Source organism: Scomber scombrus, chromosome 15 (genome assembly GCF_963691925.1).
Source record: "Scomber scombrus chromosome 15, fScoSco1.1, whole genome shotgun sequence".
Classification (NCBI taxonomy): Eukaryota; Metazoa; Chordata; class Actinopteri; order Scombriformes; family Scombridae; genus Scomber; species Scomber scombrus.
This window is the reverse complement of record NC_084984.1, coordinates 7,269,278-7,294,553: the sequence shown is the minus strand read 5'-3', so window position 1 is coordinate 7,294,553 and position 25,276 is coordinate 7,269,278. Positions and strand designations below refer to the sequence as shown.

General features: G+C 38.8%; 1 protein-coding gene across 2 annotated transcripts in view; it reads left to right on the top strand.

Annotated features, from left to right (window-relative positions):
* The first annotated feature begins 5,673 nt into the window (after window positions 1–5,673).
* Window positions 5,674–25,276, top strand: part of erbin (erbb2 interacting protein) — a 46,351-nt gene continuing 26,748 nt past the window's right edge. For both annotated transcript variants that reach the window (XM_062434679.1, XM_062434680.1), the window contains exons 1-3: window positions 5,674–5,717; window positions 23,956–24,150; window positions 24,434–24,551. In XM_062434679.1, the coding sequence (XP_062290663.1) occupies window positions 23,965–24,150; window positions 24,434–24,551 (304 nt within the window). In that variant the 5' untranslated portion in view covers window positions 5,674–5,717; window positions 23,956–23,964. The remainder of the gene's footprint in view (window positions 5,718–23,955; window positions 24,151–24,433; window positions 24,552–25,276) is intronic.

Here is a 25,276-nt window from a genome sequence, read left to right as displayed (position 1 = left end):
CACGATAAGCAGCCTTAGCCCTTACTTGGCGTACTTGCGTTGGGTGCAATGAGTCAAGTGACTGAGAGAGAACTCCTAAACAAGACATGCAAAATTTATGCCGTAGGAAAGAACAATGTCCTGGGTCATCGCGGTCATTTCCTGGAATGGTGGTACGATGCAGGTATCCCGGCTGTATGGAAAAGGGTTGTAGCTTTAGATTATGTCAGAGATATTTAGATTGTATTATACACTGAATATATCCACTGTTGTATCTACTACCTCAAATAATAAAATATACAGATTTGTTTCAAATTAAATACTGTGTTGAATAGATTGCAGCCTGTTTTCATTCATGGGTTCAGTGTCAATTGGTGTAACCAGTACAGTTTTCATTAAAAATCTGATTACATAAGGGAAAATAAATGTGAACTAAAATGTGGAATATATATAATCTACTTTTGCAACCCTTTTACATCTTTTGTTGCAAGTTATTAGAAAAAAAGGGTGTTTTTAGGATATATCCTGCTCTATATTGACAAAATGCATTTAAATTTAAATGTAGAAATAATCCAAAAATGAATTTGATGTTTTTAAATGAAGTAATAATTTGTATAAGTACTCTTAAATACACCGTAAGTGGATAAGATATTTAATATTTATCATTCTTTTGTGGTCACACCATTTGACATTTTCAGGAGCATTCAGTCTTACTTTTGGTTAAAAAAATGGTGCAAATGTCGTTTCAAATGACGTAAAACCAACTAAAATACAAATTGTACATTTTAACAAACCTGATGCTGCTTTTAAAACTATTTTTTAAAGATATTTTAGAATTGCTCATCTTGCAAACCCTTATTTGTCGCTGACCCATTTATATCTTAAAATAATAATAATACATTTTATTTTTAAGGCGCCTTTCAGGGCACTCAAGGTCGCCTTACAATACAGATAAAAAACAATTAAAAGAGCCAAAAGGGACACATGTAAGTGCAATAAAAACAAATACAATCAGAAAACTGCAGGGTGGATGACAAATTAAAGTGAGTATGAAAGTTTGAAAAGGTGGGTTTTTAGATGGGATTTGATTTAAAACACATTAATAATTGTTTAAACATTGTGTTCAGTAAAGTGATTAGGCTCAGTGCAGCCTGTTTTAATTCATATTTTCAGTTCAGTCTTTAATAACCATGTGGCCAAAAGATCTTTTTTTTAATACACTCAGTAATATTAATACATTAAATGGCCACTGTACCATTAAACGGTTTAATTATGCATTTGCACAATCTGTAATTAGTCTCAAAGTAATCCTCTCAAATCTCTGTAGCAGCTCTTTCTTTTCCACTTTGATTGTTGTGTGCTTAAATTCAGCATCCTTTTTTCTCTCCGGCTAATCATTTTACCTTTGCCGCTGTAACTACCAAATTCTCTTAGAAGATCAATACACTCACTGATGTTATCCAGTATGCTTTCATATAGATCTGGATCCTTTTTTTTTTTTTTTTTTTTTTGCCTTTCACTTCAGTGCGCTCATATCTGCCGGATTGGAAAACCCAGGCTGATGAGCTGTGTCGTGGGACAGGTTGCCAGCATTAGGTTTTTGTGAAGATGGATCAGACAAAGATGGCTCCAATATGCTGCGTTTGTTCTGTAAGACAGAGCACAATAGCCTGGGAGTGATGAGTGATGAGGAGAACAGTCTCAGGCCTTGTTCAGACCCACCACCCTGTATGCAGATTAGCCTAGATTGGCTCAACAATGATTGCAGCTCGAACCTGTTTTCAGTATGCAACTCACACACATGTCAAGTGATAACTTATCGGTTATTCTTCTCTGCTCTATATGCAAATAAATACATACATCGCCTCCATTTCCATAGAAGATGGCTGTAGCTCAATTCGGACTGTCTCTCTCCATTCTTGGCTTATAGACAAATCTGCATGATTGGCATGACCTAAATTCTCTTGTTCAAGCTCCTCAAATGTGTAAGTAATTTGTGTTTTTGTCTTCTATGATGATAAATTAAATATTTTTGGGTGTTGGGCTGTTTTTCAGACGAAATGAGACATTTAAAGACATCACAGTGTAATCTGGAAAAGTGGGGTGGACATTTTTAAGTTTTTTGGCATTTTATACACTAAACAATTAAACTGATCCAAAAATGACAAAAAACTGTCATGTTATGCTTCATGCACAGGGATCATATTATTATTATTATTGTTGATGTTGCTGCCAATTGTTTCATACATTTAGAGTTATTGATTGACAGAAAATTAATAGCCAACAATTTTGAGGATAATGAAAAAAATGGATAATGAGACAAAACAAGCAAAGTGAAGATATCATCGTGACCTCAAAGAAATGGTGTAAATTAACGGAGGATGAAAATAGTCACAACACACAATGATTACACTGGCACAAGTTTAAAACTGAGTCTGAGTGAAGAATAAGTAGGGAAAACATTCACCACCTGCATAACAGTGCAAAGTTTAAACAGCTCCCCTTCAACTTAGACTGGGAGTATAGTTCATATTCAAATCTGCTTTGTGTGCACAGGTAAAAGGACAGGTTTGGGCATATAAAGAAGCTCCATGTTTCGGCTTTCAATCGCTTGTAGTGTGATGCAATTTTTAAAACAGGCTGCACAGGCCGGTCAGCGCCTTGATTGACCCTAATACACCATTGCCCGCCTGTGATGTCACGTGACCACTCGCTGTTTTTTTTTAATAGCAGCTCCGTGTTTACGTCTGTTTACCAGTCATCTTAAAGAGTCTACAAAAAGCTGTGTATGCGTTCCCACCTCGACTCGCGAGCGCCAACGTCATTAAATAAACACACCTTCAAACCGCGGCGAGGAGACTCGTCTTTGTGTTTGCTCACAGTTCCGTGTTTGACACCGGCCTGAAAACGAGCCAAATTTGATTTTAGTTTACAGCGCTCTGCCGAGTCTGTTAAGCAGAGCAAAAGAACAGACAAGGACAGGACAAGGAACAGAGGAACTGGTATTGCTAATACTCAATTAGCCCAGTAATCAAAAATAATGACATTATTACCATAGCAAACAAAACAAACACGCAGTATCTCTCTTAGTTTGCTCCATCTGTGTGATCGGACTTCCTGAGTTTGAGGAAGTTTGATTCAATAGAATTTTATTATTATACTTATTAAGTGACTGAATGTGTAATGTCCACATAAGGCTCTGTAGAATATGTGTTATGAGTTTCCAGAGGATGTCTTTATAGCCTTTTTGATCATGAAGGAACACCAGCTTTGACCCATTTTTACATTTGAAAGCTGTAGAAACACCTTATGCACATTTCTTCTAGGTGCTTTTCCTAATGTGACCCGCAGTGATACACATTTTTATAAATGCAAATTATGTAAATGAATAAAATAGTGATTGTAAATGTCTTTTTTCCCATAACATTACTCAACAACAGAGAATTTATGAATTTGAATTGGTGTAGAGACTCCTTATTATTCAGAATATGAGGTTTGATTGAAATTTGCATGTTTAAAGTAGACTAAGAAGACATCTGTTTACAATAAACACTGTAGCTACCGGTCACAAGCATGCTGATTATTACGTGTAGCTCTTAAATTAAAAGATGTGTCTAACCCTTCTTTTTGGAAATGTTCACACACACACACACCCCCCCCCCCCCCCCCCCACCCCACCCCAGGATTGCCGGATGCATTATCAGATTACAGTGTTTTTAAAGATGAAATGGTATATTTTAAGCACGCAGCTCTTGCATGCAGAAGCTCATAAATCTTTGTTGTGCTGCAACTTCCTGGTTGATTGAGCTAGTGTAAACAAAGATGACTTCCGCCACATAGCCACTTTTGGTTTCATACATTAACAGTAGTGTCGACGGGGCCGTCTAAAATGAAAAGTAAGTGGCTGCGTGATGATCTAGATGCAGTTCCCTCCCCCATAAGCCAAAGCCAACACCCCCCCCCCCCCCCCCCCCCCCCCCCCCCCCCCCTCTCTCTCTTGCTCTCTCTCACTCTCTCTCCCCAATTTGAAAATCAATGCTTTCTCCTTTCTTTTGCTTCCAGTGTGTGACAGAGGGAACTTTTTGTTTGGCAAGATTCAGTATCCCAAATAGATGAGACGGGAGGAGGGAGGTTGGGGGGGGGGGGGATAAAGGCACCCAGGAGGAAGTGGAGCAGAAACTAATGAGTGTCAGTACAGTCCAATGTGTTCGCAGCTGATTGGGAGACCCTGTGAATCAAGTCAAAAAATGTCTCTCTCCCCCCTTGTCTTTCTCCTCCTCCTCCTCTCTTGTCTTGGCTTCTTTTCTCTTCCCTCCCTCCCCTCTTCTACTTTCCCTGCACTATAATGCGCTATTGTGCTCAACGGGTATAGCGGAGAGAGAGGGATGATCCTATCTTTTTTAGCTGGCTCAGTTCATCTCAGATCAGCTGGCAGGGCTAATGCTTTTCCAGACATGCACAGACAATACCGCTGTGTGCTGTGCTCTGACCTGAGCACCGAGATTATGTCGCATTTCAAGGCCCAGTCTCTCGTCAGGTTGTTGTTGTTTTTTAGAGAAGCTGGTATTTCACATTCTAAAAACATTTTCTCTTTATATTAAAATGTATGTTGCACTCCTTGCTTTACTTTAGTGGCTACAGTTTCAGGTAACATTAACAATTTGCTCCGTTTTCAATCTCGCACAATCTTGTCAAATTGTTAATTTACTACAATAAAGCGCAAAGACGTTGAAGGCATAAAGCCCCCGTATAAAAATGAATTTCTTGGGGTGAAAATGAGTGGATAATGTATCGCTATCCGCACTCACTGCGGTGTCCTCAGGCAGGACCAACTTGGCACGGAGCTGCTATTTTAGTACATCCTTAAACTTATTAATTTCCAACATCCTTTCAACCTCTTTATGTAGTTAACTGAAATATTCGCTGACAAGCATAACTTAACGTGATGAGAGAGAGAAAGAGAGAGAGAGAGGGAAAGAAAGAGGTCCCTCTGACCTAAATTTGAGGACTAATGAACATGGATGATGGGAGCGTGTACTTTTACACAATCTTAATCTAATCCCTTTATTCAGTTTGGATTTGAACCGTTTTTCCGTCACCTCTCTCAGGGGATTAGATCAATGATTAAGGCGACGGTATATTGCAGTACATCCTTTATTACACAGCCACTAACATCACATTCTCTCTTCATTCTTCTGCCACTTTATAGCTCTTTTACATTTCAGTAATATAAAAAATTACATTTATGTCAAATCTTTGTCATCAGGGGAAAGAAATGTGACTCATAATGCAGTTAGCGAGTTAGTTTGATCATCAGTTTTGTAGAAAAATTGAGGACTTTCTTCCTATTTAGTTGCAGATATTATGATAACGGTTGCAACATACTTTGATGTCATTACCACGAGCGATGCGCTAACACCACTGCAAATGGATTGTAAAGATAACGCAAGTCGTCAGCTTTCAAATTCTTTGGTTATTAGCTTTAATAAGTTATTACAAGATCATCCCACAGTCACGGTGCATAAGGAATTTCTACTTTTCAAACTGTGAGGCCCGAAGCCAACGTTTGGTATTTGTTGCTGTTTGCTTTATGCCTGTGTGTGTGTGTGTGTGTGTGTGCTTACAGTGTGTTGTCTTTTTTTGTCTCTGTTTTTCATTAGATAAGCATTAGATTGTTGCTGTTGGATCTATCACCTGCCATCCACTGGGATCCAGGCGCTTGAGTCCTAAATGACAAGGTATGTGAGGCAGCCCCTTCATTTCTTTTAACGTCTTATTACTAGAATTTAGTTCTTTCTTTTATTACCTCCAGTAAATCTGCCCTGCAGGTCATGCAGACTTGGCTTTGTGGTGTTATGTTGTGAAATGAAATGGCTTGTATTCAGGAGCCGGATTGTACATCAAATACATCAGCGATCAGCTATAGGTTGAATCTACTGTGAGGTTTGTTTTTGGGATTTAGATCTTATATCTGTCTCTCGAAGCATTCGTGTGCATATGAACAGCTTCGCTCTCACGGAAGTTTCTTCTCAAACATTAGTCCAACACTGACAAGAAACAACAGGAGTGCCCCACCCTGTTCTCCTGGAGGCTGTGAGACATGATACACCTGCCAAACTAGCTCTGTGTGTGCAGTCAGCATCCTATTTCACCTTTTTTAAAAAGTCAGAAAATGGCCATCCACTAGATGTTGTTCGGCCTACTTAACAAATATTGTCTGACCATTACACAATTCAGAGGAGGATGTGCTCTTCCTACATTTGTGATGATTATTTAATATGACAGCCATAGTATTTGAAGCAGTGAAGATTAACATATCATATGTAGCTATTATCTGTGTAATATCATGTCGTATTTGGTGCAGTTTGGACACACAACACTTTAGTATTAATACATATCAAGAGATGACGAGACGAGGCTTGACACAAGTCAGAAAAAAGTAAAAAAAATCCCCTAAAGAGAGAAAAATAGAAGAGAAAACAAAGCTTCTAATCGAGAACAGCTGCTCTGACCTCGCATCAAGACAAAGCGTAGCATTAGCGTCACGTTTAGGGACTACACAGGAGGTGTTCAAGTGCATGTTTGAGCATAGATCACCCACATTTTGGAGGCAATCAGACCCCAATTTACAATGATTGTAGTTACACATGTAAAACGAAGGAAACACTTCCAACAGGCAGCTGAAAACCAATTTGAAAAATAACGACGTGTATTAAGTATAGAAGTACTTGGCCTATTGTTTATATCATGTGTACAATATAAAGTAAATCCCTTTCATGTTGTTGGTGTATAAACTGATTCACATCTTACAACAACTGTGTACTGATGCATTTAAGTAGCAGCCAGAGGAAAAGCCCATTCAGAATAGGCCCATTTTAAACGGTTACTGCACTAGTCATATTAATTTGGCCGTCTGTCAATTAAGACATTTTTTTACTTTGAAGTGTTAATATTCTACTTTGTATGGGTACAAATGGTCCCTGCAAAGCACTTCCTGCAGTGGCTTCACAGTTCAAAGGGAATTAGCACTGTGACCGTTAACCACGAGACGAGAAAGTGACAGACAGTCAGGAACTGACGGAGAGCTTGTTGATTGTGATCATGTCGTGCATTTGCTTAGACAAATAGGTGCATGGAAACATGCTCGGTCATAAGCTGCCTGAAGGCCTGCATTTTGGATGAAAAGGACACATTTGCCAAAAAGTCCCTTCAGGCTGTTAATATTTCTGTCATGTTCTCTCCAACAACTGAGGGGAAAGAACAGAAACAAATCTTAGTTCATTTTTGATCAAATAGAAAACTCCTGCTTATCTTTGAATATGATACTTAGGAATTTAGTTTTATATTGAATATGATCCACCTAGTGAAGGGTTTTACTTTTTGTGGTTACTTTCACAGTCAGTGTTGCCTGTATTGACACTATATTTCATTGTGTTTGGATAACTGGATTATTCAATTTAACAATTCGGCCCATGTTTTCAAATCAGGGACTCTAGATAACTCATTTCTGGATGTCTAGACGATCCCTGTAAACCATAGTCAGTTTGTCCTCAGGATACTGTGGGTGCACATGTGTCTTGTGACACAAACAAGACTGAATGACAGGCCCTGCCCCTCCTACTCGAGGCTGCTTTGTTTTTTTGGCTTTGCTGACAAAAACAGGTTTGCCTCTTGAAGCTGAAGGACTTTTTAGCTTTGTCTGAAGTGCCACATTTCCACATTTACTCGTTTGACTACTTCGCTTTTGCTCCAACTCAAAGCCACTCTATTTGCATAGCTTTATACAGCTGCAGGCTTTGCATCGATCTATATTTGATACCCGGATCTAAATCCAGGGCTACATGCTTGTCTGTAGCTTTCACTGTCATTTTGTCCACAATAGAGATTTATGTATTTTTTTCTCTTTTCCCTTTTTCATAAATCAACACCAAATTACACACAGCAGCAAACCACTGCTCCACTGCTACATGATGATTATGGGGCTACAGTATGTAAACACACATTCAGCACTATGATGTCTACATGACTGTCAATCTAAGAGCTTATACAGACCACATCTATCATTAACACATTAGCTGTGGCTTATTTGCAGCTTTTAAACAACTGAGCAGCAGGGACACATCTTTAATTTCTTCCAGTATGAATGACCGCAGTTTACAGACAAGAGGCGTACAGTACATCTCTTTAATCGCTTTAAATCTTTTCTTCCACACTCAGTTTCATAAAACATTAAAAATCAAGCTCCTTCCTTGACATTATATATCATTTTAACTTACTGAAAGAATTTTATTTGAAATATGCCAGAAATTTTGGGCATTTCCCACCTTGTGTCTGAAGTGACATTAAACACAACTTGGCTGGAGTATTGCTGGTCCGCGTTTTAAATTTCATCATGATATCTTCAGTTTCCAGGGAGTTTTTTGTTGTTGCGTGTGAACCTCACCTCACACTTTCCAGCATGTATGTTAGAGCCAGATTTTTCACATGTGGGCTACTTATACTGAGTTATACCTCTTAACGAGAAATAATACGATAAACCGTATCTACGGATTCAATTAACCATCCTAATTCGCGTTATCTAATATCTTAGAAGAACATTTAACTTCTTATTCCATGCATGCAGTTTCAGCTGTGCTTTTGGCTCTTGGGGAACTTTTACCATTAGTAGACCCTCACATTTTTCTGGATAATCAAGAACACAACTTCATCATTCAAAATGTCTTATTTACTAATGCACTGACATTAACCTTAAAATGCCAATTTATGATCTAATACGATGCTTGAGATAAAGGGAAAAACTATATTTTGGACCCATCTTTCCATGTTTAATGCCATTTTTAAAACAGCATTTGATGAGCAGACTTTATGACTTTAACGATGCACAGAGAGCATGTTATCCATTTCCATGCTTTCAGTTGGCAAACAAAGAAATGCTGCATTTGTCTGCATGGATGCGAAGCTCTGACCTGAATGTGTCTGACCTGGTTATTGAAACTTGGCAAACCGTATTTTGCTCCCTCTGTTTTTCCTGCTCACATGGACAAACACACAGACAGACGCTTGACTGTATTTGATATCTTATTTTGTATATATCTCTATTGGAGAAGTTTCATCTTTCAAACATGGATATCTCCGTTTTAGTGTTGAAGACAGTGTCCATTTATTATTCAAGTTAACACATTTGAGATTACTTCTTCAGCTAATTCATTATCATGCAAATACAAGATGTTTCCTTTCATTGTGTGCTGTGTCGATTTCATGTTACTGAATTTGCTCAGGCTTAGTAATATACTATCTATTCTCCTGCCTTTTCCCATTCTTGGCCATCTGTGTGAGTAGCCTAGATCATGAGCAAATAAGCCCTCCAGGTCTTCTAGAGCCTTGTGAGTTGAAAACAAGACACGCAGCATTAGTCTGTGTCACTTGAATCTCACTGTATACGCTCCTATATCAGCATACTTGGCTCACCGTAAACACCAATGGTCCGCTTTTCTCATACTTCACGGTTCAAAATAAACTGTTACAGTGAATAAGGTAACTGTGTATGTTGGAAGTGCATGTGGCGGTGATCTCGGGGGAGGATGGATGAGGTTCTCGACTCGGCGTGAAATACCAGGCAAAACAGACCCTGAACATCTGATGTGTACTGCTATTTTTGTGGTTGTCACATGCAGAGCCACAGCAAAATGGTATTTGAAGCAAATACCAAGTCAAGACATTATCAAAAAGATTCAAATCTGAACACTAGTGCGGTAAGGAAATATAGCTTGCCTGTAAGTGTAGAATGAATGGCTCCCTGTAAGGTTTTGTAGCGCTACAATGATTAGTCAATCAACTGAAACGTAATCGCAAACTAATTTTATAATCGATTAATCGTTTTGTGTCATTTATTTTAGGGACAATGTCCAAATTTCTAATTCCAGCTTCTAAAAGACTTTTACAATGCTAAATTAGATATCTTTGGCTTGTGGACTGTCGGTCTGTACAAAGACACCTTGGGCTTTTAGAAAACAATGATTGACATTTTTCCCCATATTGTGACAATTAAAAGAACTAATTGATTAAATGAGAAAACGAGAGAGATAGATAGATAGATAGATAGATAGATAGATAGATAGATAGATAGATAGATAGATAGATAGATAGATAGATAGATAGATAGATAGGTAAGTAATTAGATAGGTAGACTTACTAGTCTTACTAATCTAAATACAAAAACTAAGACCCTGGTTACACCCGACGTTCGTCTTGCCGAGACACATTAACACATGCCATTGACACATTAGAGTTTACACTACAAAAGATACATGGTGAAATGCGTCCCAGACCACATCGGCAGGTGGTTTGAGATCACAATGCGTCTCGGTGGTCATTTATATTTGTATATAGCCCCGCCCACTTGTGATCGGATCACCCGAGACACACGTTTGTCAGGTTTAAACAGGTTCTATGAGGTTGACGATAGATAGATAGATTAATCGATAATGAAAATGATCTTTAGTTGCAGCCCTGACGTTTTTTTGTATAGTATAGCAGGATGTTCAAGGGCCTTTCCCATCCTCCCACAAAACAACCCAAATACAGACATTTGAATGCAGGCGTCAAACAAACACAAATATTTCAAAGGTAGACGTGCAAAGTATCACCTAAATGGGAGACAAAGTGTTTTTCTCTCGCCGTCATTGTGGATATTGAATTAAAACATCTGGCTGTTGTTTACACATCGCAGTTTACTTGGTTGTACTACAATGCATTAGGAAGACATTCCATTGTTTTTACAGGTTGTAAGGAGGCGTTATTGGCAGCTGCCGTATCCTCAGTGCAGGCGGTTATAGTTAGTGCTGGGCTTTCCCTGCATGGTTTTTGTTGGATTTGCTTAGAGCTCTATAAACTTGGATCAGTTTCATCTATAAATATTACTGTACTGCTTGATGATTGATTTAAAAATATCCAAAATAACTATGTACACTGTAAGAAAGCCATGTTCATGTCACATTAAGCCATCAACCGTTGAAGCTTACTCTACAAATCTATCTTTTTTTATTATTATAAAGAACCTGAAGACTGTGAAATACACTCTACCTCTATAACCTCTATAGTTATTGCAACGTCGTTAATAAGGGATAATGTCATTGTTCGGTTCTCCTCTCAGCAGAAATGAATCCTGGGGCTCATATTTAACTAGATCTTATATTTAATTAAGAACTTACTGGCAGAAGGGATTTTTGAGCACCGTACTATTTATAACCAGCAGGGCTCTTTCCTCCTGCCCTGGTTAGGTCTTAATGAGGAGGAAACTGCTCTCCTAAAATCCAGACTTGTATTTCCATGTCATATTTCACATCCTCTGATATAGTGGGGACAAAAAAATATGTATTATAATATCATTAAAAGATGTTCCTTGCTAGATTTTGCTAGTTAATTTTCTAAGGGGATGGAAAAAGTGGAAAGCTCAGGAATCGTCAGCCAAATGATGTAAAATGAAAGTTGGCCGGTTTTAGATGACGCAACATTCATGCAAACAGTTATGCAAACCATTGTAGCAGGTCAGCGGTAAACCTGCTCATCTTGTTTGCAGCTCTTTGGTTATCTTCACCTTGGGATCAGGCAAAAATAATGAGCAGAGTGCTTCGCCGTATAAGACGGTCAGCTCACAGTTGATAAAACAGCCAGTTCATTTGAACAGGCTGCTCTTGCACTCTACACTGAAGTCTAATATTTGCTTCCCCTTGTCAGTAAACAAGGCTGTTCTGACTAAAAGTGCTTTCCTGGTTTCCACACATTTTTACCAAGCTATTCTTTTGTCCAGCTTCTCAGAAACTTGTGGTCCAGGAACCAACTTTCCTCTTTATGACCATAGTTTTTAAAAAAGAGTCTCTGCTTGAATAGTTTTATTTCATTAGACTGGCCTACTTGTAGAAGCCCAGACATTTGCAAGAAACCCTTGTCTGAGAATACCAGGTTTTCTTCGCAATGACAGTTAAAAATTAAGACTTGACGTCAATTTACGGGCTGTGGCGAACTCTTCTCACAGGATACCCTATTGTTGCAGACCTCAGCAGAGCTGTCGACAGTCTTCTTGCAGACAGGAAGTGGCTTTTTAGAGACAAAACAACGTAGTTCATTATAGACAAAGTTTGTGGTTGTGTGTTTGATTATGAAGCTTAGTATATATAAAGTAGTCGACCTGTAAATGTAGCTCGATTGGGTTGATCTCATTTAAGAAACACAGCCAAATTTAAGACAGGTGTATCTAGAAATGGAATGAATATGTTAATTCACACCTGTGTCTCATCACATTTGGACTATTATAGTTTTCTGCTTTTACTTACCTGAACAAATCTTCTTTTACACCACTTACTAACTATCCAAAATGCTGCTGCTAGGCTCTTATCTCAATCCAACAGATGGTTATACATCACACCCATTTTATCCTCACTGGCACTGGCCTCCTGTTAATTTTAGAATCCATTTCACTTCATATGGTCTTACATGGCCAAGCTCCAAAGTGTATCGCAAACCTTTTCAATCAATCAATCTTTATTTATATAGCGCCAAATCACAACAAAAGTCATCTCAAGTCACTTTACATCTAGACCATACTCTACTAAATTTAATTTAATTTAATTTAAATAGACCCAACATTCCCACATGAGCACGCACTTGGCGACAGTGGCATGGGAAAAACTCCCTTTTGCACCCCAACACCACAAGCTGAGCCCTTAGGTCCTCTACTCGGGGGTTTCTAAGTGGACCTCTGAGAACATTTTAAGAAATATTCTCCTAATAAACTTGAGGTCCTTGGATACTGTGGACCAAAAAACCCATCTGATTTTGATATATTTGGAGTTGATTGGACTTATTTTGAATTTGACGCACTTTGTGACTATTGTCTGTGAAAGGTGCTACATAAATAAGCTTAACGTACTTACTTTACTTACATTGGTTCTCTAAAACCAAGAGGGTGATATATATGTGTGTGTGTGTGTGTATGTGTATATATATATATAGTTCAATAACTCCTGACATCTAGAGCAGTGAAATATTTGAAAGCATTGAATAAATACAGTGAGAACACTAAGTAAGATCTATTTTTCAGACTTATGTTCTCATCTCCCCAACATATTTATGTGATTTATTGTTTTACAGTAAATTGCATTAACTTTTATTATAATGTATATGTGTTATTGTTGGCAATGTATCACGTTGGTATAATTAGGCGGATCACACACAACATATCTGTGGTTGTTGACACAAAAGCACACACACTCATAAATGTACGAACTACAAATATTTACTTGATAACGCGATAAGAGACGGAGCAGAGGAAACACTGATTGGATAGATCTTGCAGTGTTGTTTCAGTTTAGTATTTCACGTGTCTATTATTATCATCTGTAATCTGATACACCTGTTTCTGATGCGCACCAGTGGATGAACACAGATATTATTGGATGAAGAAATCAGATGGAGTAAATTTAAACAGGCGTTTTAAATTACATTCTCAAACTCCTCTGGGGAAAACAGGGAGTTTAGTCTCGATTTATCTTTTATAAAATCATCTTTTATTTATAACTAAGCAAATCTTTATTGCTCTCAAAGTACATTAAGCATAGTTAAGCCATAGCCTAATAAACTGCATGACAACATTTTGGGTTTTTCCCCTCTGTTGGTCATGTTAAAATCAAAGAGCAGAGAACCTGTTGGATCTGTAATAATGTTTATTATTCTGTCTGGTAAGGGAACAAAAGTAAAAATCTGTATTCAAGTTGGTGGTAACTGTGTTGTGATGTTTTCATGGTCCTTAAAAAGTCTTAAAATGCCTTTTTAAAAAGTCTGGAATTGTAGGAGTTAAAGCATTACATTTGATTTTGAGTGTAATTATATTATTTTTAATTTCAGGCGTTATTTTGAGGCTTTAACTAAACTTGTTTTCACGACAGATCGATCTATCAATCGTATTCTGTAGCTGTCACCAATTGCAGAGACTTTTCTTTTAACCTAGAGCAAATTAAGCTGAACCACAGTGTTCTTAAATGATTTCCATACGTGTCATTCTTTTTGGTTAATGCCACATGTATTAGTCTAGTAACTGTGCTAACATTATCTTGGTTATGTAATGTGACTTTGTGGAAAATGCCACGTTTGCGTTGAATATTTTCTGCATATTGACATTTCAACACAGCGCGAATTGTATTACTGGTTCCAATTAAAGATCAGGAGATAAACATGCTTATCAGTCACCTTGATGCACCGTAGAGAGGACACAACCTTTTAGGACATCGTTATTCTTAGCCTTCCTCGTTCTCCGGAGGATCCATGACATCTCTATAACCTCACAGTTATAGAGAAGCCCCCTGAACAAATGCAGCGAAAATAAGACTGTGCACATTTGCCTCAGGGCCCCATCCGTGTCTAAAAGAACTAACGTGGGAATTATTCATTAGAGTAATTACGATCGCCATCTCAAAGGGAATTGAAATGAAGGCGCTCTCGGATGCTGGAATATATCTGAAATCCTTCGAATTTGCACTGTCAGGGGCAAAGCCGAGCGCACCGAGAGCAAAAAAGACAGGAATTAAATGTCGCTCATTACAGCCTAAGTTGGTTTCAATTAGGCGTGATGGCTAAATACAAGTTATTTTATAATATGCCCAAGCTTCATTTCACTCGATAAGCACAGTATGAGTCAAAAAGTTGCATAGCTGTCTGTTTTCATAAAACACCAGCAGGCTTTTACACACCATTCAGCAACATCGAAGCACATTATATTTCTACACTTTACTTTCAAACGTTTCTCTAATATAAGTTTATCAGTCACTGCAATGAATGAGCACATACTAATAAATCTAGTTAGAGTTTTTTCACCCATGACAACACTTGGATTTAAATTATTAAAGTGCAGTATTATTTGTACATTCGTGACATCAGCACAAAGCCACATTTGCTCTGATTTATTGTGTTACATTAGCGATTTAAACTGCGAGCCTATTAAACGGGGCGGGGGCGTGTAGCTGTGCGTCATGCTGTGTGTGTGTGTGTGTGTGTGTGTGTGTGTGTGGGAGGACTACAACGTTGGTTTATGTGCAGGGATAGCTGGAGATAGTGGCTTGACTGTGAATAGGTTTTAATTTCGCTATGTGAGTAGTGGGAGTTATTTGAATTCTTTTGATTTTCTTTTTAAGCGTTTTTTTTTCAGTTTAACAATGTTCAGTACTTAATGGTCTGCCTGCTGTTTTAATTACTTTTTAAGATTGTTACACAAATAAAAGCTGATATGCATATTACATTTATATTCTAGTTTAGTTTATAATGCTCCACATGGAGTCCATATAACAATAACAATGTAATATGAAATACAGAATACACCAAGGGAGGAGTTAATGGGTCAGTGACAAATAAGGGTTGGCAAGATGAGCAATTGAAAAATATCTTTAAAAATAGTTTTAAAAGCAGCATCAGGTTTGTTCAAATGTACATTTTGTATTTTTGTTGGTTCCTGTCTAATGGTGTAATTTATTCTCTCAAAATGGATTAAAAGAAGAAATGTTATGCTGAGTCCACAAAAAAAGTGTGTGAAAGTTATTCACATGTTTATTTTTACATTTTCACCCCTTTTTATATTTGACTAAACCACATGGACACAAAAAAAACATGGACTCATATATTTATGACAGACTACTCAGCTATTCATCATGTCTGTAGGATGCAAGTTTATTCTACCTTTTAATTTCTATGATCTCTAAAGGTAGAGAGCTTTCTAGAGGTTTAATGTGTCCAGTACTTGTACGTTGATATATGAGGCGCTGTGCTGCAACAGTAATGGACAGTTTTGACCTTCATAATGAATGAATGAATGAATAGCAAAGCCTTACATAAACATCTTCTGATATAGAAGAATGTGTGTAGGTTACTTGTAAATCTTGCAAACAGATGCAAGTCTCATTGTTGAGGCTTTTTTTTTCTTTTTTTTGTAACAGCCCAGTCTGCCCAAGAGTTGGAAGTTTGGGGAAGAAGCTGTAAAAAGCCACTTTGTCTTTGTCACAGCTCGGATTACTTGCCCTCATTTCACCACAAATTCAAAGAAAACAATCATGGTTTTGTTTTCTGGAGTCACGCAAGACCACTGAGACCTAAAAGCGCTGGTGAGAACCAAAACCAGAGAGAGCGAAACTGGAACTTCAGGTTCCACTTCAGCTGCATACATACCCTCCCCTCCACCCCTCCATCCCTCCACCCCCTCCTCCCTCACTACAGATACTGACAGCACAGTTGTCCCTCTACCCTTTTTTTCAGCTGTAATTATTCCAGCCTTCATTTCCTGTTGATCAGTCATTTGTTTTCACGGATTGCTTCCTATGTTTAGATGTTTAAGCCTCACTGTAGGGAGCTCGCTGACTGCCAGCAGTGGTGAAATAACAAAGAAAGCGTGGATGTGTGCCTGAAACTGCTCCGGTTTGAGAATAGCAGCAGCAGCATGGAGGACACCGCTCTGTCCTCTTTAACTCAATATCCCACTGCATTATTGAGAAGCAACAGTTCTCCTGTTGATGTTGTTAATGAGGCACCTGGAGGAAAAACATCCCTGAGGGGTGATGTCTTTACACTGCTGGTTGGTATAGAGATGTTCCAACTCTTTCCATTTGGCCGCACAGATATAGCATTTGTCACCTGTAGTTTAAAATAGGTGATAAAATATACCATCATTGTGCGTAAAAATGACTGCAGCACTAACAGAGAGTCAAGGGATGATATGAATTGTGTGGTGCGTTTTTTTAAAGGTAGTAAAAGTTGTAATATTTTCCTGCTTTTTGTTACATAACTTTCACTTCCTAAATGGATGCAGGGCTGTAAATCTTAGTCAGCATCTCTTGTGTAAAATCACCCATGCGTCCATTCATAATGCACTGTTACGTGTTAGCAAGCGCAGAGTGTACTTTGAAGACTTTTAACAAATCAGAGCAGTCAAAGATTAACATTTAACAGCAGCGTAGTGTCTCATTCTGGTGTCAGCCACTTAAACATTGTGTAACTTGACATTTGACACCTCACGTATCGAACGAGATTATCATTTTGTTAATCCTGCTCGGATGCACAGAGTGATTGAAAACGCTCCTCTCTCTCTCTTTCTCTTTGCACTGATATAAAGGGGATCTCTCTCTCTCTCTCTCTCTTTCATTGTTAAGTGCATGATCCCATTTGAAAAAAAGAGTTACAGCTGTGTTATAACAGTGGAGGAGCAGAGCGGTGAGGGCAAACCATCACTCCGCCCCGCATTGAGGAAGTGACTTTTTCTTTCCTCTTCCTTTTTCACAGACAGTGAGTTTATCCCACAGGCTCTCTGCAAGCTGGTACGCATGCTTTTTCTTTGTTTTGTTTTTTTCTGTCCTGCATTGTTTTTCCTTGCAGTAATCTCCTAATATAAAATTTCAGACGGCAGCCCCCGACAATCCTGTAACAGTCGACTGCTGCAATCTGGATCAAAAAGCTCCTTTCATAAGGCGCGAGCTCGCCCGTACTAATCACATTCAGCCATATCAACCAGACAAGTACTATTTGCTATAAATAACTGGGTCTGCTTGCTACCGTCAGATGCTTCACTTGCATTTCCGTTTTTACTCATTACACACACACACACGATCACACATGCGCACACAGAGACTTTCAACACCAGACCTACTTTGAGAGTGCTGCTATGCTCACGCTAACATTAAATTGGCTCCTTTTTTTTAAGCATCTTTTGGCACTTTTTCCCCCTATTATTCCTTGAGTCTTTTACAAAGCTCCACTAATGTTTGGAAGGGTGTTAAATAGTCCAGTGAAGTAGATAAGACATGAAATGATTCGTTCTAGTTTATCTAGTTTGAGTGTTTTGGGAACAAAATGTGTCTTGCTTTCAAAACACTGATAAGTCCTTGTTGGCTATAGAGGAGTGACTCTGTGACCTTTTTGGGAACACACACACTAAAGTCTAAGTCTAAAGCATGAAATTGATTGTAGTGTAATGATCTGTTTGTCCTTTTTTTTTTATTAGTTTAGTTTTTCAATCAATCAAACTTTATTTATATAGCAGCTTTCTAGACAGGTTAATGTTGTTTAAAGTGCTTCACAGTTGATTGACAAGCTGATAATAAGACAGAACAAGTGTAGACCAAGGACCACATAAAGAAAAGCAATAAAAATGCAAAAACAAACAAAATTTTGAGACCAGTCACATGAGATAAAACAAGAAAGATAAAACTGTAAACAAAAGTTATCTCATATAAAATAAGATAAGAGAAAATTTAACAAATGAGAGAGAAAAGGAAAAGTTTATTCAAAGTTACTAAACTAGGTTAAAATAGATTAAAGACACAACAAAAGTCCGATGAAATAAGATATAATTTAATAAAAGCTAGGTTAAAAAAAAGAGATTAAAAAACAAAAGGAGCAGAGATTAATAAAATTGATGAGACAATTAAAAAACATTTGAATAAATAACTAGAAATCTTTAACATTTCTCACATTTTGAGCTTTTTGTAGATCTGTCTGTGCTGCTTTTTTTTTTTTTAATCAGTTGATACCTTTTCATAAGCAGTCAAGCAAAGCGCAGCTGTGTGTGTGTGTGTGTGTGTGTGTTTGTGTGTTTTTGTGTACGACCGCGGGGTTGACGCTCGGGATTTGTACCCCTTGACCGTGGTCACTATAGCAACGGCACTGACCCAGGAGGCACTCGAGTTACAGGGAAAGAGAGACAGAGAGAGAGAGAGAGAGAGAGAGAGAGAGAGGGGTTGTGACAGGGAAGTGGTTTCCTGGCTCTGACTGGGAGAATAAAAAGTGGGGGAATCTGTGCCCGGTCTGCCCTCTGGACTATTTCATTCACTGCTGCACAGAGGAAGCCACAAGGATCATTGCCAGGCTGCAGAGTCACATGTCCGCCATTCACACATGCCCACACATTTTGAAATTTCTGAACAAACACAGCCAGTGTTTTTTAGACTTTTTAACAACTTCACTGCTTTCAGGCCAAGCTCTTCCTAGCGCTGATTTTTAAAGTAAATGTGCTGCTTTAAATAAGTCGGCTAAGAAAAAAAGAAAAAAACTGCAGCCAAGAGCTTAACATGTCTGGAAAAGTCTGTTGCATGTCTTGAACTTAGTCTTTTTTTTTTTCTTCCCAAAAGTCAACAGCTCTTGATGGGCTAAAGCTTGGTGAGTGTGGTCATCATTCCAGCGACATGTAGGTCAGTGAGTGGATAAGCCTATCTATGTTGTAGGCAGTGCGGTTCTCATTAGTGCAGTGGTGCCTTCCAGATTACAGAGGAGCTTCAGTCAGAGAGAGACAGGGCAGCCCAGCACTCCCACTCCTTATTCAGCCCATTTCACTTTCCTTTCTCTCTAATGTTCATCGTTAAGGGGAAATCTTTTTTTAAATTTTTTTATAGGAGGCCAAGAGAAATTGGAGGTACATAAACAATGACCAGGACTGTCATAAAGAAGATAAATGTGAAGGGATAAATATTAGTGTTTGCAGCGCTTCACTCTACTGGCTCCCTCTGAAGACCACTTGAGTTGTGTGGAAGTGGATAAACTCTTACACAGCAACAGTGTTTAATGCAAATAAATAAGACTGCGCGTGGTGTGGAACAGGGGTGTCAAACATATGGCTTGTGGGATAGATCCGGCCCGCCAAAGGGTCCAATCCGGCCCACTGGATAACTTTGCAAAGTATGAACACTTTTTTCCACCCTGACCAGAATACAACGCTCTGGAAGAGCAATGAATACATATTATTCTTAAACTGTAAAATATCACGGCCTCTATTACTTTGTGTTTGATCACCACATTTGAGGGATCATTGCTTAAAAATGTATTTGTTTATGTATATATTCTGTACATATCTGTATCGCCATCAGCCCCTAAAATCCAATATGGGTCGTTCCCTAGGTTTTACTGGTCCGGCCCACCTGACAGCGAACTGGGCTGTATGTTGCCCTTGGACAAAAATGAGTTTGACACCCACTGGTTTAGAAAATATGTTTTAAGCATCTATTGATCCTGTAAGTTTCACAAACATCCGACCTATGAGAGCAACTTGAACTTCCTCTTTGTTTATTAGAAAAGACATTTGGTCACAGACTCGGATAAGGTTAACACTCAGGTTCCCTCTGTAACTCACCACCAGTTCTCTTATTGGTATATTACAAGCACATGCAACATAGTCTTGTTTTTTTTTCAATGTTTTGTCATAAAAAGAGCAAAAACAACAGAGTATCAGTCTGTCGTTTACCATCCTGTCCGTGGCTTTCAACCATGAAACCCATCTGCTCCATCTAAAGATGTAAATCTTTAAAACCTACAAACGTATGCTTTTTTTTCTTCTTTTTTTTTAAAGGTTAAATAATTGACTAAAACTGGCCACTGCAGGAATATATAGTGCTCTCTTTGGGGACTATTTGCTCTAGTAAGTATTTATGGCAGCCGGATGGTCTATGTAGGCTGGACTCAAAATAAACCAACGATGCCCGTATTCTTTGAAATATAAGTGCATGTCAATCCAGAGCAAGTATGCAGCAATGAAGGACTATGGCACAAGAGGAATAAACGATATCAGGCTTTAGTTACACAGGAAATCGCTGTTTATAGGATTAAGTCACAGTTGTGGTATTTTCATGGGATTTGTTGACAGTAGGATCACGAGACCTGTCGTTTAATCAGGCTCCCAGAGAGAAGGTAAGCATGATGGGATGTATGATGATAGGTTTTGAAAGCTGTCTGTATGAATGTAGAGTGTCATTTCTCATCTATTTTTTAGTAATATTTAAATTTTCAATTCAGAAGAGCCCATTTTTTAAGGTGGAGGTGATAGTTATTTCACCAGCTTTAACACCCGTCACCACATCTTTTTGATTTCCTCATGCCTCCCAAGTGTTTCACACAATATAAACATATCCCCCTCACTACTTTCCTCCATGACCGCTATCTGTTCTTACTACATAATTCTTTTTGTCTTGCATACCTCACCACAACCCGCAACTACCCCTTTCCTTTCTTTCTGTTAACACATTCACACACACACCCCTCTTCTCTCCTTCCAGTCCTCCCTCTCCTCCCACCCTGCATAGCAATGCGTCATCCATACGCTCGGCACTTGTTACTCGGGGTGAAAGGAGCCAAGCCCTATGTCATCCCCTCTGGTGATAGACCAGATTACTCAGAGTTTTTCTTACATGAGCAGCCTGCTGCTATAGCGAGGAGTGTGTGTGTGTGTGTGCATGTGTGTGTGGGAGGCTGACAGCCGGCTCGGTCCCGCATACCTCACGAGAGTGTGGGGGCGTTGCATGCAGGCACCCATTTTTAATGAGTTGGAGATAAAGGGGTAACTGATGGGTCCCTCTTTGAGTCAACTTTGGAAGTTAGTCAAGTCGATTTTATTCGTATTGCTCAATAACACAAATAATAAATCGGCCTGAGGAGACTTTACAAACTATGCAACACTCACTATCCTGTATTATTATAATTCAAATAAGGAAAACTCCTCTAGAAACATTTAATAGGAGGAAAAGTGGAATAAACCACAGAAAGAGCAGCTAGTTAGAAACACCAGCTGATTAAAAATAGACTGATAACCTATATTAAGAATGTGAAACTAGTCATCAGAGTTCCTCAAAACAGCTTTTTTCATTATGAAAATTGAAAAGGAGTGAGTGTGTACTGTATCTCTTTTTAGCTTAGTAAGATTTTTTATGTGTGTGTTTGTAACTCATGACTCATACCTTGGTAGGCTATTAGGTCATATTTTTTTAGCAGCTCCGAAAATAGTTAGACCTAGTTTTATACTTTCCAGAGAGAGAGAGAGAAAAAAAGATCCCTGATCCCTGTTCCACATGTGAAACTATTTTTTATATTTTTAACAAAGAGCGTAGGTTGCAGACTGACCAGATGACCATTACACAGGAAAAAAAGAATGACTGGCATCCTTCTTTTTTAGCAACGTCTTAACACAAACATGTGGTCATTCCCACCCACACACACACACACACACACACACACACACACACACACACACCCCCACCCACCCACATACACACACACACACACACACACACACACACACACACACACACACACACACACACACACACACACACACACACACACACACACACACACCATCTCTGCTGACAGCATAGGTCAAGGCTATCACAATTCCTCAGCCCACTAAGACAGTTGGGATACGCAGTGAGTGAAGGTCTCAGAGATTATGGGCTGTGGCAGCATACAGATTATAAAGAGGAGGGGGAGGAAGGAAAAGTCACATTCTCTACATGCTCCAAAGAACAAAGCTGCTATTCACCAGAGTGCATACCATTACTGTACTGTACTTAGATACAAATTTAAAAAACCTCCCCTCCTTGAGTTTTAACTCAAGACTCATGCTATAAAAAACATATATATACATCCATCCCTGCAGCAAATTAAAGAACGGGTTAACAACTTCTCTCCTTCTTAAGCTCTTCGCCACCAGATTGAAAGCTGAAAAGATTTTCTGGCTATTACATCTCTTTATTTTTGCAGTGGGGAGTTTTTCGTTAAAGGATAAGGATTCCCAAAATGATGCCTGCTTCATGGCCTACTTCTTGTTTATCCTCAGCTTCAAACCAATAAGGCTGCAAGCATACACATGATATTGCAAAGATGCCCTTTTTTTGCCCACCTATGGAAATTTCATATCAGGCTTCACTGGGGCTTTTTTATTTTTTTCCCTGAAACCTGATAAAGTAGCACAATACACATTTCTACCTTTATTTTCCAATTAGTTGTTTCTCGCTCTCTTTGATCAAATTGGGACTCATTGTCAGTGATCAGCTGTAATATATATGCAAATTTGAGGACACACTGGCAGCGCAATACTGAAATAATAGGATTGAGTGTGCCTGATGAAACCTGTGGCTGTATTTGAAAGGCTCCTCTAACAGAAGTGCTTCTGAGTTGAAGAGCTGCAATAAATCCACTGTTTCAGTTCAGTAATACTGTTGGAAAGCAGACGAGATTCAGAATTGGAGATTCAATTTAATTTTTTAGTACATTTCACAGAAAAGCCTTTTTTATTTGAACAGTAACAGAAGGTTGATTTGGTCATTGTTATATATTTCTCACCAACACCACCACTGTATATATTCGGGAAACACGAACGAAGGCAAGAACAGTGTCGATCAGGATGAGAAGTGCAAGCCTCCTACAGTTTCTCAGGAAACATTTCATCTTCACCTGAAAATAAACACAGACTAGTTCCTTGGAAATCGCTGTAGCTGTTGAGACAAAGTGCAGCTCTGTTGCAGAACGCTTAGCCGGCACTCCTCCTACTGTTTCTCGAGCATGTCAGAGTCTGTATTTCACCGATCTGTAAAATAATATTTCAAGCGTCCTCATGACAAAAACATGTGAATAGGCTCCAAGTTGACACATACTGAAAGGAGAAACTGAGCTTTTTGGCTGTGCATTCACACCAAACACTGGTCATTACTGTTTGTTACTAGATCCTCTTTTTTAGTGTAAGGTGATGGACATCCTGTATCATTATGACTCTGTCCTAAATCCTTTCTGTCTGATATATATATATATATATATATAAATCAAATAATACATTAATGAAAGTATGTCGTATGACCACGTCCATTGTCATCAGTAGAAAAATACATCCTGTGTATTTTTCATTGAACAGTGCTTTGAGAAACTGTTTTCTGTGTGATTTTTCACACCTCTGCCAAAGTGTCAATGAAGACTGCAGTCACATGACCATTAATCAGATGTGCAGATGTGATATGAATCTGTGTTTGTGTAAATGAGTTCATATTTACACTACACTAAAAACATTAGTTAGGAGGGATAAAAAAAACTCTGAATCAGGACGGTCAGAGCTGAAGTGTAAAAGTTGCACTAGACGTATGCCTTCCCCTTCAACTCCTCCTCATACTCTTCTCCGTTTTCTCTTTCTAGTGCCTGAGGATGTCCAAGCGGAGCTTGTTTGTTCGTCTGGTGCCATGCCGCTGCTTGCGGGGTGAGGAGGAGACGGTAACATCGCTGGACTACTCCCACTGCAGCCTGGAGACTGTTCCTAAGGAGATCTTTAGCTTTGAGAAGACCCTGCAGGAACTCTACCTCGATGCCAACCAGATCGAGGAGCTGCCTAAAGTAAGACCCACACAGCGATGTATACATGCTGTTAAACTACATCTACACATTTAAAAACTCTTTAACCACGTATAGGCCAGTAAATGACATTGTCAACACTTAATTTTAAAAGAATTGCTTGAATGATGTAGTTGAACTTTTTAAGGCAATGAAAACATTTAAGCATCTAATATTACACTGTATATGCCACTGTATATAGTCCACCATACATTGTTTGATGAAAAATCCAGGTCACGACTGTTAATTGATGTTCTGTATTATCTCTTCTCTCCATCTCCACCAGCAACTGTTTAACTGCCAGTTACTCTATCGGCTGAGCATGCCCGATAATGACTTGACAGTGTTGCCAGCAGCAATCTCAAACCTCATCAATCTCAGGGAGCTTGATGTCAGCAAAAACAGTAAGCAAAACATCTTGTTTTTACTGTATGTCTTCATGTTTTTTTCCCTCAGAAATGTCACTGGGGTCAGGCGTGTTTTGACTGCCGACAGGTTAAATGAGTCATGTAAAACTGCGGCGTCAGATCACGTTGCTGAAACCTGAAAACTGACCACAGGTGCAGTGACCTGTGAAGTTCAAGTGTGTGACTGTCTCAGTTGTCCTTGTGTCGTCACAACGGCTACTGACCTCAAATGGTGAAAGATTTCTGTTGTTTTTTTGTTGTTGTTTTTTAAAATGACATTGCCAAGAAAGAAGTTGGCTAAATGGTAGCATGTCTAGATTGCTACAAAAGATATTCTGAGGTAAAATGCCACACCGTGTTTCATTTCCCACATGTGATGTCACAGGACCGCATGACTTGATGCGATTTGATAAAAGAAGTGGACGAGTCTGTACCTGCAGTACACCAGATATTATGTTCATTACACGGCACAGCAGCGAGGACAGAACAGAGTCAACTAGCTGAAGCTCGAGCCGCCACTCACACAAATTGTGGGAAATGTGTACAAGGTGCTAAACTCAAAAAAGAGCCTCATCAGCAGTAGCAGTTTCATAGAGTGGGATGTGATAACGTTTACTGAAGTGTGACATTTGACTCTTTGATGAAATAACGATAAACATCTGCACTGTTAAATATGATGATTTGTCCTAAAAGTCCTTTTAAATTTTGCCTGTTTGGTGAAA